At 38.0% G+C, this 17,294-nt stretch overlaps 1 protein-coding gene and 1 pseudogene across 4 annotated transcripts in view; both read right to left on the reverse strand.

The window, feature by feature from the left end:
- MDM4 (MDM4 regulator of p53) overlaps positions 1–17,294 on the reverse strand; it is a 47,935-nt gene that overhangs the window by 22,427 nt on the left and 8,214 nt on the right. For 3 of the 4 annotated variants that reach the window (XM_055334143.1, XM_055334140.1, XM_055334144.1), the window contains exons 2-4: positions 8,511–8,623; positions 7,003–7,077; positions 1,172–1,305 (exon numbers count right to left, since the gene is read on the reverse strand). In XM_055334143.1, coding sequence (XP_055190118.1) covers positions 1,172–1,305; positions 7,003–7,077; positions 8,511–8,588 — 287 coding nt within the window. In that variant the 5' untranslated portion in view covers positions 8,589–8,623. Of the gene's footprint in view, positions 1–1,171; positions 1,306–7,002; positions 7,078–8,510; positions 8,624–17,294 lie in introns of those variants that run through there. The other variant, XM_055334141.1, reaches the window with a different exon arrangement.
- On the reverse strand, positions 4,958–5,075 carry LOC129515455 (U4 spliceosomal RNA; annotated as a pseudogene).

Genomic DNA, 17,294 nt, shown 5'->3' on the forward strand with positions numbered 1-17,294 from the left:
AATGTCCAAGCACTTGTGTTACTTTGCCCCTATTAAGAAACTGATTAGGGCAGCCCCGGTGGTGCAGCAGTTTAGTGCCGCCTGCAGCCCAGGGCGTGATCCTGGAGACCCTGGATCGAGTCCCACGTCAGGCTCTCTGTATGATGCCTGCTTCTCCCTCTGCCTGTGTCTCTGCCTCTCTCTATGATAAATAAAAAATCTTTAAAAAAAAAAGAAACTGATTAATTTACATTTTATTTAATTAGCTAACAGTAACACAAGATTTCCTTTGGAGAGCATTCCTTCCTTCCTTCCTACCTACAAAGAATTAAGTTTTACAATTTTAATTGGGGAAAGGGTGGAAGTTCATGATTCGTAAGTTTTAGGGGCGCTTGGGTGGCTCAGTTGGTTAAGCATCTCCCTCCAGCTCAGGTCATAATCCTGGGGTCCTAGGATCAAGCCTGCTTGTCCCTTTGCACCTTGCTGGTGCTCTCTCTCGCTATCTCTGTCATCACAAAGCTGAGAAAGAAAACATTGGTTCATTACTAATTACCTTTTGACTCTATAACTCTGTAACTCTATGCAGCTGGAGAAAGTCAAACAGGTCAGAGAAGCTCTACAGTAGAGCTTATGAAGCCCATCATCGACCAGCAATGCTACATCTCTCTCATCAATCAGCTCACTCTTCCTCTCTAGAACAGCTGCTGCACAAAATTCTAACCCAGCCACATCAAGCTCATCCTACTCAGGCCTTTGCACACAATGTTTACTCTGCCAGAAGCTCTCCTCCAACCCTCTCCTGCAGCACCTCTCACTCCTCACTTTTCCTGAAGCTCTCAGCTCAAATATCACTTCCTAAAGGAACCTTATCTCAACCCCTAAGATCCTAAATCCCACCCCCTACACAGCTTCATGTACCTCTTTTCTGTAACATCCACAGTATAATTTTACCATGTGCTGGTGTGATAATCTCATGAAGATGGAGAAAAGCATCTACAGTCTCACTGTTCTTTAAGCTCCATAGAATCTGAGAGTATTGCTCACTAACATGGTCTTAGGGAATCACAGGCTACCTGACATGTGTAGGCCCTTAAATATTGACGGACTAAAGGAATAAATAACCATTAATATCCTATAAAGATTGAGTGGTTATAAGCACCCAAAAAGATAAACAAACCCTCACTCTTCTTACCTTGGATCTTTCACGGAGAAACTCTGACGTCCTAGCAGTTCTCCCAAAAGATCTCCACCACAATACACCATATGCTGTTCCTGCTGATCATAAAGCTGCTTCACCATTATATACTGGCCTAGATAGTGCATGACCTGCATGGCAATAAAGCAGCATGAGAGGTCTGTCCAGCTGCTCCAAAAATCACAAAATTATTATGAGAAGATAGGTCAGTTAGTTTGCTAAAGAAAGACAAAACATATATGAGCGTGACTGTCAGTGCTTGTGTAAGGAGTCCTACAACAAGACAGTTGTCCCCAATCACTAGGTTCATCCACTTATTACCATGCTAGACATCAAGAGATTCTTACTTTTTAGAATAGAAACGTAGTGGTCTGACAGTGAGAAAAGTATTGAATTTACCTACTATCCCGTTAAAAAATCTCACCAGTTCAAATAAAGAGGTCTGTTCTAAAACTAGAAGTAATAAACTTTAAATGTGCCTGGGTCATAAAAACATTTTCCAAATCCAGGGACACACAACTAACTACAAGACACTTTTGATGCATATTCATTTCATTCTTTTTCACAAATGAACTACAATGTTTAATAAGCCATCAGCACTATAACTACATAAAACAGTGTTTATCAAATAAAAATTTAATATATCTGGATTTTTTCCACAGAGTTCACAAAAATGGAAGAAACTCAGACAAGTTCATGATTCGTAAGTTTTAGGGATGCTTGGGTGGCTCAGTTGGTTAAGCATCTCCCTCCAGCTCAGATCATGATCCTGGGGTCCTAGGATCAGGCTTGCTTCTCCCTCTCCACCTTGCTGGTGCTCTCTCTTGCTATCTCTGTCACTATCTCTGTCTCTCTCTCAAATAAATAAAATCTTAAAAAAAGTTTGAATTATTTATTTTTTCCTAATGTTTTCCCTATGCAGATTTTTTTAAACTGCTTAATATTTAAGTTCACTTAATGACAGTAAAAACTCTGTTGCCACAGAATACAGGCAAATCAAAGCAGCTATCTTTAACTTTAGGCCCCAACTTCTCAGGAATTATTAGATATCTGCACAGATTTTCCGAATACTGTTCCCATTATATTGGTACAATAAAGCTCCTAGGCTCCCCTCTATACCAAGCAACATTTTGCCCAGATAATCAAGTATCTAGGGAGAAATAAGATGGGGAAGAGTATTTACTGGAAGGAAAAGAAGAAAGATTTAATTTATGTCTGTCAGACTTTCAGAAGAAATAAATCCACTCTAAGTATTCAAAGTAATAAGGTCTTCTAATACAATAGAGACTGTTATCTATAAATGGGTACGCAATTAAGTGCCTGCAGCCATGCCACACCATCATCATCTCTAGGCTCCTCAAGCGCCAGTGGGAGAGGAGGCAGGTAAATAAGGTCTCTATACCATGGCTTGTACAAAGCAGACCACTCATAAACTGACTGGTGGTAAGCGCTGAGGAAGCAATTGACTACAAAAAGAAACTTGGAAGAGTATGTCCTCTTCTGGCGGGGTGAAGAAACCTCATGGTTACAGCCTTGGTACTGTGGCACTCCATGAAATTGGACATTATTAAGAGTCCCCTGAACTCCTGATTCACAAACTTCCTTCCTAGCATCTGCTGCAAAAAATTGCTCAGGACTTTAAAAGAAATCTATGCTTCTAGAGTGCAGCTATTGCTGCTTTGCAGGAGGCAAGTGAGGTCTATCTGGTGGGCCTTTTTGAAGACACCAATCTGTGTGCTATCCATACCAAACATGTGACGATTACACCAAAAGACATACAGCTAGCATGTCACACACAGAGAATGTGCCTAAGAATCAACTCTGATGGAAAACATTTCATTCTTTAAAAAAAAATTTTTTTTCTTCGCAGTTCTGAACTTTAGATTTTTTTCCCATGGGGTCAAAAGGTACCTAAGTATACAACTACAAGTGGAAAAATAGGGAACAGAAATCAGGTATTGGCATTTTTTCCATTTTTACATGTGCAAATTTTTTTTTTAAGATTTTATTTATTTATTCACGATAGACAGAGAGAGAGAGGCAGAGATACAGGCAGAGGGAGAAGCAGGCTCCATGCCAGGAACCTGACGTGGGACTCAATCCCAGGACTCCAGGATCGCGCCCTGGGCCAAAGGCAGGCACCAAACCGCTGAGCCACCCAGGGATCCCCATGTGTGAATTTTTTAATATAAATGTGGGGGCCTAAAAAAATAAAAAAATAAATGTGGGGACCTAAGACATTCATGTTTCAGTAAACATGTTTCAGCAGTTCAACTTCATAACAATTATAAACAAACCTGTTATATTTTTCGGGACAATTTGGATTTTTAGATTTTTTTTAAAGATGTTATTCATTCATTTGAGAGAGAGAAAGAACGAGAATGCACACAAGAGAGCACAAGCAGAGGACAGGCAAAGGGAGACGGAGAGAGACTCCCCACGGAACACAGAGCCAGGCGTGGAGCTCAATCCCAGGACCCTGAGATCATGACCTGAGCCAAAGGTAGATGCTTAACTGACTGAGCCACCCAGGCACACCTGGATTTACTTTAAACAAGCAAATTTCTTACTAACAGTAACTATATGGGATTGGTAGCATATTTATCATACAGTAGATCCATTCATTCACTATACTTTCCTAACAGTTGTCCTATATGCAAATACATGTTTTTAATGTCGTCCGTCTTCTGTGCTACTCCTGTAAGATTGCTATTAAAATTGATTAGGCAGGGGCACCTGGGTGGCTCAGTCCGTTAAGCGTCTGCCTTCAGCTCAGGTCATGATCCCAGGGTCCTGGGATAGAGCACCACAACAGGCTCCTTGCTCAGCAGAGAGCCTGCTTCTCCCTCTTCTTCTGCCTGCCGCTCCCGCTGCTTGTGCTCTGTCAAATAAATAAAATCTTTAAAAAATAATAAAAATAGGGCAGCCCGGGTGCCTCAGCGGTTTAGTGCCACCTTCAGTCCAGGGTGTGATCCTGGAGACCTGGGATCAAGTCCCATGTCGGGCTCCCTGCATGGAGCCTGCTTCTCCCTCTGCCTGTGTCTCTGCCTCTCATGAATAAATAAATAAAACCTTTAAAAATAATAATAATAAAATGAAATGTATTAAATAGGGGGTGCCTGGGGACGCCTGGATGGCTCAGCAGTTGATCACCTGCCTTCAGCTCAGAGCATGATCCTGGGGTCTGGGGATCAAGTCCTGCAACAGGTTTCCCTGCAAGGAGCCTGTTTCTCCCTCTGCTTATGTCTCTACCTCTCTCTCTCTCTCTCTCTCTCTCTCTCTCTCTCTCATAAATACATAAATAAAATCTTTACAAATAAATAAAAAATAAAAACAAATAGGGGGTGCCTGGTGGCTCAGTCGGTTAAGCATCTGCTTTCAGCTCAGGTCATGATCTCAGGGTCTTGGGATGGAGCCCTGTGTTGAGCTCCCTGCTAAGCAGGGAGTCTGCTTGTCCCTCTCCCTCTGCTCCTCCCCCAGCTCATGCTCTAATAAATAAATAAAATCTTTTTTTTAAAATGCCTTACATGGAGTGCCTGGCTGGCACAGTCAGTTAAGCATCCAACTCTTGGTTTCAGCTCAGATTGTGATCTCAGGGTTGTGAGAATCGAGCCCCACATTGGACTCTGCTTAACACTCTCTTCTCCTCCGTCTGCTCCCTCACCTACCTGTGTGCTCACTTGCATGCTCTAATAAATAAATCTTAATAAACAAACAAATAAAAATAAAAGGCATTAAACTAGGGATTCCTGGCTGGCTCAGTCCATAAGTGCAACCCTTGATCACAGGGTTGTGTGTTCAAGCCCCACGCTGGGTGTAGAGATTATTTACAGTTTTCAATTAGCAATAATCACGCCTCGGATAAACCTCATTGGCTACAATACTGCCACTGCACAAAGCGAGAGATTATTTCAAAATAAAAATCTTAAAATAATAAGACAAAAGTAAATATATTAAACTAAAAAAAATAACATGTACATAATTCCACTCTCATTATACCATACTGCCCCAATGCACACAAACTAAGAACCAGTATTTAAAAAAAATTAAAAATTAGAAAATTCTTCTCTATGCACCAGGTAGGGTCAAAATTCATAATAGAGAGCTTCATGTAAACTCTGTCCAACTTTTTCCACAGTAAAACATTCTGACCAATATGTACTTAATTTCTTCTTAACCCAGGAAAATTCTACCATGTTATTGAAGGAGATAGCACAATTCGTTATAACAACTTTACTGATATAAAAATCCGTACTTTGGGGTGCCTGGGTAGTTCAGTCGTTCTAGGTGTCTGACTCTCCATTTCTGCTCAGGTCATGATCTCATGGGTCGTTGGAGATAGTCCCGTGCCAGGCTCCTCACTCAGCATGGAGTCTGCTTGAAGATTCTCTCCCTCTACCCCTCCTGACACACTTGTCCATGCACTCTTTCTCTCTCTCTCAAATATTTTTTTTTAAAATCCATACTTCAGTAATAGTTTCAGAATTCTAGAGATAGGGGATCCCTGGGTGGCTCAGCGGTTTGGCGCCTGCCTTGGCCCAGGGCGCGATCCTGGAGTCCCAGGATCGAGTCCCACATCAGGCTCCCGGCATGGAGCCTGCTTCTCCCTCCTCCTGTGTCTCTGCCTCTTTCTCTCTCTCTCTGTGTGTCTATCATAAATAAAAATAAATAAATATTTAAAAAGAATTCTAGAGATATAGTTCAAAATGATGTGCTTAATATAAAACTATAAAGGAAATTATGACTATTCTAAAAAATCTAAAATGCTTCCAATTTGTTTCCTTGAGAGATACAATGGCTCGGGAATACAGTGTTGCTTACGGTTTTCAGAAAAGTTTTTTAAAAGCTTGATAATTTTGTTTCTTTCAATTAGGAAAGGTTAGATTTTATCCAACTAAATGTAAGCAATTCAAAGAGATTAACATTTTAATATTGAGTCTTCTCTACTTAAAGGAATTCAACTTGTTTTTATTAAAAAACAAAACAGGGCAGCCTGGGTGGCTCAGAGGTTTAGCGCCGCCTTCGGCCCAGGGCGTGATCCTGGAGATGGGATGAGTCCCAAATCGAGTTTCCAGCATGGAGCCTCCTTCTCCCTCTGCCTGTGTCTCTGCCTCTCTCTGTGTGTGTCTCTAATGAATAAATAAATAAAATCTTTTAAAAATAAATAAATAAAATAAATAAACAAAACAAACCTTCAGGTCTAAATAAGTTAAAGGTGTGTTTAAAATAACTCTCACAGTGCTCAGAAAAGTATCTGACATATTTATAATGAAAAACTACTGCATTTAATTCCTGCCTGGCAGTACATCCTATAAATCACAGACCGTGTCATTTTTTAAATCTTGTAGAGGCTTTGCATTTTAACTGTGAGATCAATGATTTCATGGTTAGTCTTCTGTTTGGCTGACAAATACTTCAAAAGGAAATTTAAAGGAAATATGGAGTTCAACTTAGCTCAATGGTCTTTATTTTTTTTTTTTTAAGATTTTATTTATTCATTCATGAGAGAGAGAGAGGCAGAGACACAGGCAGAGGGAGAAGCAGGCTCCATGCAGGGAGCCTGATACAGGACTCGATCCCGGGTCTCCAGGATCACACCCTGAGCTGAAGGCGGGCGCTAAACTGCTGAGCCACCCTGGCTGCCCTCAATGGTCTTTAAAATAAAGCAAAAGTTGCCTCTCTAGTACCTCAGGAGTAGAATTTTCTTTCTTAGGCCTGATTTTCAGAACCATACATTCATTAGCTTCTTTTTTTTTTTTTTTCTTCTCTCTCATCGGCTTCTACTTCTCAGCTGTTCTTAAAATGGAGAATTCTCTTTAATGGCTTACCTCTTTAACAGTGAACATTTCACCTTGTGCACCTGCTGCCTGCAAAATCTTCAAAAGTGGAAGTTTTGGTCGTACCTGATATAAACATAAAATAAACCCATTATTTACATTTCAACTAAATTGGTTTCTGAAACCCTAAGGAACAAGAAAACCTCCTTAAATTTTTTTTAACAAACCCTGTTGGATACTTATAATCTAATAACATACAATCTTCTAATACACAATATACTGGCAGATAATCAGACTACTATTTGTTACCTTCCTGAAAAATCACATTTCCAAAAGACAGCACATTCACACCTACTAGGATGGCCATAATAAAAAGAAAAAAAGGGGAAAAAAATAAGTATTGGCAAGGATATGGAGAAACTGGAACCCTTGTGCACTGCTGGTGGGAAGATAAAATGGTTCAGCTGCTATGGAAAATAGTTTGGCAGTTCCCCAAAAAGTTAAAGACAGAATTACCAAATGACCCAGCAGTTCGACTCCTTGCTATATACTCGAAAGAACTGAAAGCAGGACTCAAATAAGTGTTTGTGCACCAGTGTTCACAGAAGCATTATTCACACTAGCCAAACAATGGAAACAACCCAAATAGCACCGACAGATGAGCAGATAAGCCAAATGTGGCATAAACACACCAGGGATAGTAACTTTGACGTTATCTTGACTCTTACTGTGTCTGTCGTTAGCCACACAATCTTTAAAATTTTTATGGTCAAACTTGTCTCTCTTCCTCTTACAGCCTCTTTGGTTTTGTCTTATTTAAGGCCCCTCTTTTCATAAGCATCCCCTAAGTTTTCTTCTAATATTATTTCGCTTTTTACATTTAAATTTTCACCTATCTGGAATTTGTTTTTATACAAAGTTTGAGGACTTCATTTGTTTCCTTCCAGAGATGGACAATTACATCAAAACTATCTATTATATACGCCACATTTTCCCCCAACAAATCTAAATTCCACCTTTATCATATACTAAGGTATATAATATTAAATATTGTGCAATGTTTATGAAAACACAAAACAAAATTATGTATTTTTATATGTTAGAGGAAAAGATCTGGAATAAGACACAGTGTTGTCTTAGGAGGAAGGGACTTTGGGGGAAGAAGGGAAGAGATAGATGGTCAAGGAGTCTCTATGATAAATACATCATAAACACATTATAAAACTGAATTTTTAATAAGAATACATTTGCTATATTCAAAATTAATTTTTAAAGAAAACATGCTTGTTAAAACGAAATGAGAGAGAAAACAAACATATAATTTGGCCCCAAATTCTCCACTAGCCACTTATACCCTAAAATGCAATAGTTTTCAGAATGTCCCATATTTTGAGCAATCTGTAAACTCTACATCTTTAATCAATAATCAATTCAAATTTTGAGCACTGACACCTTTTCCTGGTTTCCCTAATATGCCATTTTAAAAAATAATCCTTTTTGCTCTACATAAATCCTACAGTCAGAATACAGAATACTAGGAACGCCTAAAAACGATTTACCTGATTGGTTTGTTCTGGGGAGATCCTGCAAGCACTGTCAGAAGTTGAACACTGGGCAGAGGTGGCAAATGATGTCATTTTGGCAGTGAAGAAATTGCAGTCTGTTGATAAATCTGAAAGGAAAAAAGCATTATGAAATCTCTTCTAAAGCAGAAAATTCTCTCAAGATGTACAAAATAGCATAAGAAGAAAAAATGACACGTATCAGAGCGCCCTACACAAATGCAATATATTCATATGAAGTTCTTGATACTCTTCTGATCCCTTTCTAAGTTCAGATCCTACAAAAAACTCAAAGGCTTAATTAAGGGTAAGAACCGTCCATGCTTCCCTCAGGTGAAGCCTGAAGCAGAAACAGGTTCAGGCATGCTCCAACCTCCACAGTGATGATAATGAGTAAACTGTTTTAGGGGGGAAGTCAAATTTACAACCATTATCTACCCAATGAATTATCAGAGTTTCAGGAACTCCTCCTCTCTTGGGTAGTGCTCAAGAGCACCCCCTGGAAGACAACAGGTGTAAGAGCTGGGGGAATCACCAAGTAATAAAGTTAAGATTCTGTGAGCACATCAAGAAAAACCTTTGCAACATGTTGAAACATGTCTTGGCAAGGAACCACAAGAAAATGATAGTCAAAATGCTCAGTATCAACTAAAGCAACTTTTAATACCTGCCCACCCCAAAGAGTACAGCAACTAAATATTTACAAAATGGGTTAAAACAAAGTGGAGGGATGCCTGGGTGGCTCAGAGGTTGAGCATCTGCCTTCAGTTCAGGTCGTGATACCAGGGTCACAAGATGAAGTCCTGCATCGGACTCTTTGCATGAAGCCTGCTTCTTCCTCTGCCTGTGTGTGTCTCTGCCTCTCTCTCTCTCTCTCTCTCTCTCTCTCTATCATGAATAAATAAAATCTTTAAAAAATAAAAAATAAATAAAACAAAGTGGACATATAGCATCAAGGAAAGATGTAGCATGAATTGAATCACATTCTACCATCTCTCCTTAAAAAAAAAAAAGGTGTAAGAGGAAAAACAAATTTTAAAATAAGCTTAAGTTTATCTTCAGGCCTTTTTCTAACAAAAAAGGTAATAAATGATCAGTGAGATTTATGAAATAAACACATCGGGCAAACGGTGAAAGGGGCCTGGAAAAACTGACAAATACACTGGCTAAAACTAAAAAAATTCCTCAGTCTTCTGAGAGTACTTACTAACTCTAACAAAATAGAAATTCCTCTCCCCCCCACTGCTTCCCTTGCTACAAAATGGGAAGTCAAATAAGATATAAGCATAATTTACCATTTTAAAGCAGCTAGCTTTTAATTAGCATTCCAAACCTTATACATAAAACACTAATCCTGATCTCCCCAAACCTGCCAGTCCTGCAGTCTTCCCCATCTCAGCAAATGACAACTCCATCCTTCCAGTAGATCAGGTCAATGACCTTGAAGCCATCCTTGATTTCTTTTTCTTTCACACTCCACATCCAGTTAATAAATTCTAAAGCTGTATCTTAAAATATATCCAAACTCTAACCATTTCTCACCACTTCCATTATTACTGCATGAATCCAAACCACCTACCTCCCAACTGCACTACTTAAGGTCTTCTTGCTCCCACCCTTGCCTTTCTAGCTCCTAACCTCCCCCTTTTGTCTGTTCAAATGTCAAGTTTACCAAGGGGGCCATCCATGACCACTCGTTTTTAAAACTGCAACTCCCAACCCCCAGTATTCCCTATCTCCTTCTCTGCCTTAGTTTTCTTTACTATCCTCGTTACCAACCAACACACTATACATTTTATTTATCATGTAAAACATAAGCAGTAAGTAGCAGGGATTTGTATTTATTTGTTAATAAATACCTGCTGCCTAAATTGACAATTATTACACACTGTAGAGAAACACGATAGATATAAATATCACTAACAGTGTGGATTGGGGGGGAGGGGTACCTGGCTGGCTCAGTCTGTGGAGCAGGGTTGTAAGTTCAAGCCCCACATTAGATCTACACTTACTTAAAAATAAAAATAAGCAGTGTGGATGGTTTCCAAAAATGGTCCCCATTGAACCACATCTTCCAAGTGGCTCTGCAACATTCATTAGTAGAATACAGTGGAAGTGATAATGCGTCAATTCCAAGCCTGGCAGTTTCATTTTTTGTGCTTTTTGAGGCCCCTAAAATCTGACTACTCTACTGGAGATCCCATAAAAGGGCCATGTGGAGAAAAGGTTCAGTTGAGCCCAGCCTTCTTCCAGCCATTCCCTCCAAAGCACCACATATTACAGGACATTCCAAAAGCAGCTGACACCTGACTACAGCTACATGCCAGACAAGAACCATCCAACTCAGCCCACAGAATCATAAGAAATAAATAAAATGGCCACTGTTTTAACTCACTAAGTTGTTGAGGTGGTTTACTACATCGCATTAGATAACCAAAACAAATGGCACAGACTTTCATAGAGCTTACTCTGTACAGGCACAGAGATTAACCCATTTAACACTTAAATAAACCGATGACATTGGTAATGTTATCAGCTTTCTTTTACATCTAAGGCAAGAGAAGCAGAGATGTTATCTGCCCAAGATAATAGAATTCTATGAACTGCTAGAGTCAAGATTTCAAACTCAAGAGTTCTGAAATCTCCACTTAGTAATATTTTTTGCCCATTAGACCTCAATGTACAGAATTACTCATAATCCTTTCCTTCAACATACTTTGTTTACCCACACATGGCCCATTTTTCCTTGATTCTTCCTAATGCAATAAGTATCCACAAAGCAGTACGCTTGACAACAACCTATATTTAACTGTAATACCCCTATCTCTCCCCAACAATCATCCCGAATCCTGTTTTGATTTTCTTCCCTTCCTCTTTATGCATTTTACTGCATCAAAATGGAATGCTCAGGAGTAAATATTTTTAGTTCAGTCGCTTTTAACTTAGGAAAAAAAAAAAGCAGGTAGAGTAATTTTAGATTTTTATTTCACTAAAATTCCTACTTGTGTCACGTTAGTTAAAATTTATTGTAAGCTAAATATAACGTAAAATCTACCATTTCTAAATGTACAATTCAGTGACATTAAGTACATTCACAGTACTGTACTCCATCAACACTATCCATCTCCAGAACTTTTTAATCAACTAAATTGAAATTCTGCACCCATTAAACAGCAAACTCTCATGATGACCTCCTCTCCCCAGGCTGTGATAACCACAATCCTTTCTACCTTTAAGAATATGCCAATTCTAGACACCTCATCTAAGTGAAATCACAGTATTTGTCCTTTTGTGTCTGGCTTATTTCACTTAGCATGTTTTTAAGATTCATACTTTATTTTTCATTTATTTTGACTGCTATATAATATTCCAGTGTGATGAACATTTGGGTTGTTTCTAGGTTTTCACTATTATGAACAATGCTACTAATAATATTCTTGTACATGTGCAAAAAAAAGTGTCTCGAATATATCTACAAGAGAAATTGCTAGATCATAGCACGTATGAATACTCAACTTTAGGAACTGACACCAAACTATTTTCAAAGTGTTTGTACCAATCCACAGTCCCATCAGGAATGTATAAAATATTCTATGAATTTATTTCCTCTAATACTTTTTCAATTTTTGCCAAATAGGAATTGACTTTTTCTCTGTTCACTAATGACAATGATGCTAAATCTCTTCATATGCTCATCAGCCTTGTGTTTCCTCTTCTATGAAATACCAGCTCATGTCTTCTGGACATTTTTCTAATGGATTTTGTTATATTCATTAATTCATAATAGTTCTTTATATTTTTTAATATTACCTCTATGTAAATTGGGTGTCCTGCAAATATTGTCTTCTAACTTGTAACATTTTTTCCATTTCCTAGAAGATACTTTTATGAAAACTTAATAAAATCAAATTTATATTTATCATCTCTTTTTCAGCCAATGACCTCTCTGATTTAAGCAATCTTTCATTCCTCAAGGTCTCATATTCACCTCACATACTAAAATTTGTGAGTGTGTATGGTAAAAGGATGACATTTTTAAAATGACATTTAAATTCTTTTTTTTTTAAGATTTTATTTATTTATTCATGAGAGACACAGAGAGAGAGGCAGAAACACAGGCAGGAAAAAAAAAAAAAAAAGAAAGAAACACAGGCAGAGGGAGAAGCAGGCTCCATGCAAGGAGCCCGACATGGGACTTGATCACGGGACTCCAGTGATGGAGCCCAACATGGGACTTGATCACTGGGCTGCAGGCGGCGCTAAACCGCTGCGCAACCGGGGCTGCCCGACATTTAAATTCTTAATCCATCTGGAGTGGACTTTTTTCTTTTTAGAAATCTATTTTACTCTTCTTCCCTATAGGGAGCCATTTTTTTCCAGCTCAATTTATTGAACATGCCTCTTTCCTGATTGCCAGCCATCTCTGTTGTGTATCAAATTTTCCTTAAATACATGAGTGTTTATGAGTTCCCTGTTCTATTCCACTGATCTCGCCCCCTTCACATTCCCATTGATCTTTCTATGTTTATTCAATTTAAAAGTCTTCATTCCTATCTTATGAGTCTTACTAACCAGCAAAGCAAGTTTTCTCTTCCCTGTTCTTTTTAAGAAGTGACCAGCTATTCTTGGCCCCCTAACTTTTTTAAGTTTCAATTTTAATTCCAATATAGTTAACACAGTGTTCTTTTAGTTTCAGGTATACAATATAATGATTCAACAATTCTTTACATTAATCAGTAATGTATTAAGGCTCATCATGTAAGTGTACTCTTTAATGCCGATCACATATTTCACCCATCCCCCACCCACTTTTCCTCTGGTAACCATCAATTTGTTCTCTTTAACAATCTGTTTTCTTAGTTTGTCTTTTTATCCTTTGCTCTTTATATTGTTTCTTTAATACCACATGAGTGAAATCATATGGCATTTGTCTTTCCTCTTATTTTGCTTACCATTAAGCTCTGGATCCATCCACGCTGTTGCAAATGGCAAGATTTCCCTTCTCTTTTATAGCTGAATAACATTCCAACATACTGTGCTTATATGCCAATCTTTTTTATCCATATATCTATCAATAGACACTTGGGCTGCTTCCATAATTTGGCTATTGTAAATAATGTTGCAATGAACATAGGGGGCATGTAGCCCTTTGAATTAGTATTTTGTATTTTGGGGGTAAATACCCTGTAGTGCAATTACTGGATCATAGGATAATTCTATTTATAACTTTTTGAGGACCCTCTACACCGTTTGCCAAATGGCTGCACCAGTTACATTCCTGGTCCTTTATCTCTTCCATATAAATGTTAGTATCATCTTTATCAAGTTCCATAAAAACCCCTGTTGGGATTTTGGATGAAATTACCTTTATATACAGATCAAATGGTTTTCTAATCACTAACAACATATATTTCTCTACTTATTAAAGACTTATTTAATTTTTTAGTAAAATTTTACAATTTTCCCTTTAGAAAGCTAACACACTTGTGTCAGAATAATTTCTAAAGTTGAGGGGCCCCTGGGTAGCTCAGTCAATTAAGCATCTGCCTTCAGTTCAGATTGTGATCCCAGGGTCCTGGGATGGAGCCCCAAGCTGGCCTCCCTGCTCAGCCGGAAGCCTGCTTCTCCCTCTCCCTCTGCCCCCCCCCCCCCCGCCCCCTGCTTGTGCTCTCTCTCTCAAATAAATAAAATTTTCTAAAGTTCATATTCTGCTACTACTGTGATGCCTTCTCTTTTCATTATGATTTTAGTCATTTTTGCATATATACAGAAATACATATGACTCATTAATCATCTATCCAGTCACCTAAATTTACATAATTATTTCTAATAATTTGTAGATGCTTCAGTTTTCTATGTAAAGGATTCTATCATATGCAGATAAAATCTTATTCCTTCCTTTCCAATCCTTGCCCTCCTCTAATGTCTTCTTTACTGCTTAGGACTATCAACACAATGTCAAACACACACAGTATTAGTGGGTATCTTTGTCTCTAATTTTAAAGGAAATGATTCTAATGTTTCCCTATGTTTACTGTTTTTTTTTAATGTTTATTGTTCTTTAACAGTTACTCTTTACCAGTTTAGAAGGGTTTCTTTTCATCCTCATTAACTAAAAATATATCATGAATAAGTAATTTATAAAATATTCTTTCTGAATCTATTGAAATGATTATGATTTTTCTTATCAGTGAATCATGTTTTGAAATGATTTTTTTCTTTTAATCTATTAATACGGTGACTTTTGAATCTTTAAAAAAAATTATAAATTTTTAATAAATTTATAAATTTAATTATTATAAATAATACTTATTTATTCGTGAGAGAAACAGAGAGAGAAGCAGAGACATAGGCAGAGGGAGAAGCAGGCTCCTCGGGGAGCCCGATATGGGACTTGATCCCAGCACTCTGGGATCAGGCCCTGAGCGGAAGACAGACACTCAACTACTGAGTTACCCAGGCATCCCGACTTTTGATTTTCAGTTATGAATTTTCTAATATTAAATCCTTATACACCTGAGATAAACCGAACTTGGTTGGGGGTATTATTCTTTTTTGTACACGGCTGGTTCTGACTTGCTATTTTTAGGTTATAAAGTCTATTATTAGAGAGTGAAATGGGCCTACAATTTTCCATGGTCAAGTTTTTGTCTAGTTTGAGTATGAGGGCTGGCCGACCTAATAGAATTAACTTTTGAATAATCCCTATTTTTTCTACTGGCACGGAAAAAATTCTAAAAAACTGAGATGTTTTGATCCTTACATTGGTAGACTGACTTCACCTCTGAAACATAAAACTCAGTGTTTTCTTTGTGGGAAGATTTTTGTCTTAAGATTTTTTTTTTTTTTTTTAGGGCAGTCTGGGTGGTTCAGTGGTTTAGTACCTGCCTTCAGCGCAGGGCATGATCCTGGAGTCCCAGGATCGAGTCCCATGTCAAGCTCCCTGCATGGAGCCTGCTTCTCCCTCTGCCTCTCTCTCTCTGTGTCTCTCATGAATAAATAAAACCTTAAAAAATATTTCTTTTTCATAAAGATTTATTTATTCATCAGACACACAGAGAAAGAAGCAGAAACATAGGCAGAGGGAGAAGAATCTCTCCTCGGGGAGCCTAATGCGGACTCGATCCCCCAGATCCCAGGATCACACGCTGAGCCAAAGGCAGATGCTCAACCACTGAGCCACCCAGGCATCCCTTTCTTTAAGATTTTGAGAGTGTGAGAGTGCACAAGCAGCAGGGAGGGACAGAAGGAGAAGCAGACTCCCTGCTGAGCAGGGAAACCAATGCTGAACTTGATCCCAGGACCTCATGACCTGAGCTGAAGGCAGACACTTAACCTACTGAGCCACCCAAGTGCCACATGGAATGATTTTTAATTACTTTTAATTTAATAAATTTAAGGCTATTCAAGGTTTTTATTTTTTCTTCCATTTGTCTAAGTTTTCAAAATTACTGGCTTATAGTTGATGCTATTCTTTTAATCTGTGTACAGATGCATCTTCCTTTCCATTCATATCTTATTATGATACAAAAGTTATTTTGTTGATCATTTGCTAATTTCTTAAGTTGGACATCTAGCTTACCCTAATTTAAATATTTAACTCTATAAATTTCTTCCCCCTTCCATCCCAGCAATATTTTTTAATACAATCGACAGGTTTTGCTATATAAACTTATTATTCAGCTGTAGGTATTTTTCAATTTCCTTAATTTTTTTAAATCCATGAGCTGGATAGCTGTGCGTATGCATACTGTGTTTTCTAAATGTTTTTGTGATTAACTCCTAATTTAACAGCACTGTGGGGAGATACCATTCTCTGTAACACCTGTTCTTTGAAATTTTCAAGGCTTTCACTTGGCCTAAGTGGTGATCAATCCTATAATGTATGCTTGCAAAACTCTATGTTCGTTAAGTTAAGCCTGTTGGCTTTTTACAATCTTCTATATCTACTAATTTAATGTGACCTACAAATAATTAAGAGAGATACAATGAAATCTTCCACTATAATGGTGGATTTGTCCATTTATCCCAGTGTAGTTCTCTACCAATTTTGCATCATCTATTTTAAGGACTTTTAATCAGAGACATACGTGCTTGAAATTGATTGCTGTATCTTCTTGGTGAATTGACATCTTATTATTATTATTATTATACTATCATTATATAGTGATTCTTTCCATCCCAAGATGTTCAGTCCTAAAACACATTTTCGCTAATATTAGTAAGGTCATGCCAGCCTTCTTTTAGTATCCAGGTATGTATTTTCTCAACTTTTACTTTCTATTTTTACATGCCCTTAAACTTTTGGTGTGTCCCTTGTAAAATACATGTATCTGGGGCAGACCTGGTGGCGCAGCGATTTGGCGCCGCCTGCAGCCCAGGGTGTGATCCTGGAGACCCGGGATCAAGTCCCACGTCAGGCTCCCTGCATGGAGCCTGCTTCTCCCTCTGCCTGTGTCTCTGCCTCTCTCTGTGTGTCTCTCATGAATAAATACATACATACATACATACATGTATCTGGACTTTGGATTTTTTCATCCAATTTGTCAGTTTTTACCTTTAACTAGTAAATTTAGTCCACTCTAATTAATACATAAGGATCGTTTTTACCATCTTGATTCAGCATTCTTGTTTGTTCTACTCTTCCTATGCTTAATATGTTATTACCTTTCTGAAAAATTCTATTTCTGTCTCCTTGCTAATAAGAACTTAGCATGACATTTGGACTTCAAACTCTTAGATATATTTTTCTTTTCTTTTTTTTTTTTTTTTTTTTTTGGT

The sequence above is a fragment of the Nyctereutes procyonoides genome, unplaced genomic scaffold (assembly GCF_905146905.1).
Source record: "Nyctereutes procyonoides isolate TBG_1078 unplaced genomic scaffold, NYPRO_anot_genome, whole genome shotgun sequence".
Taxonomy (NCBI): domain Eukaryota; kingdom Metazoa; phylum Chordata; class Mammalia; order Carnivora; family Canidae; genus Nyctereutes; species Nyctereutes procyonoides.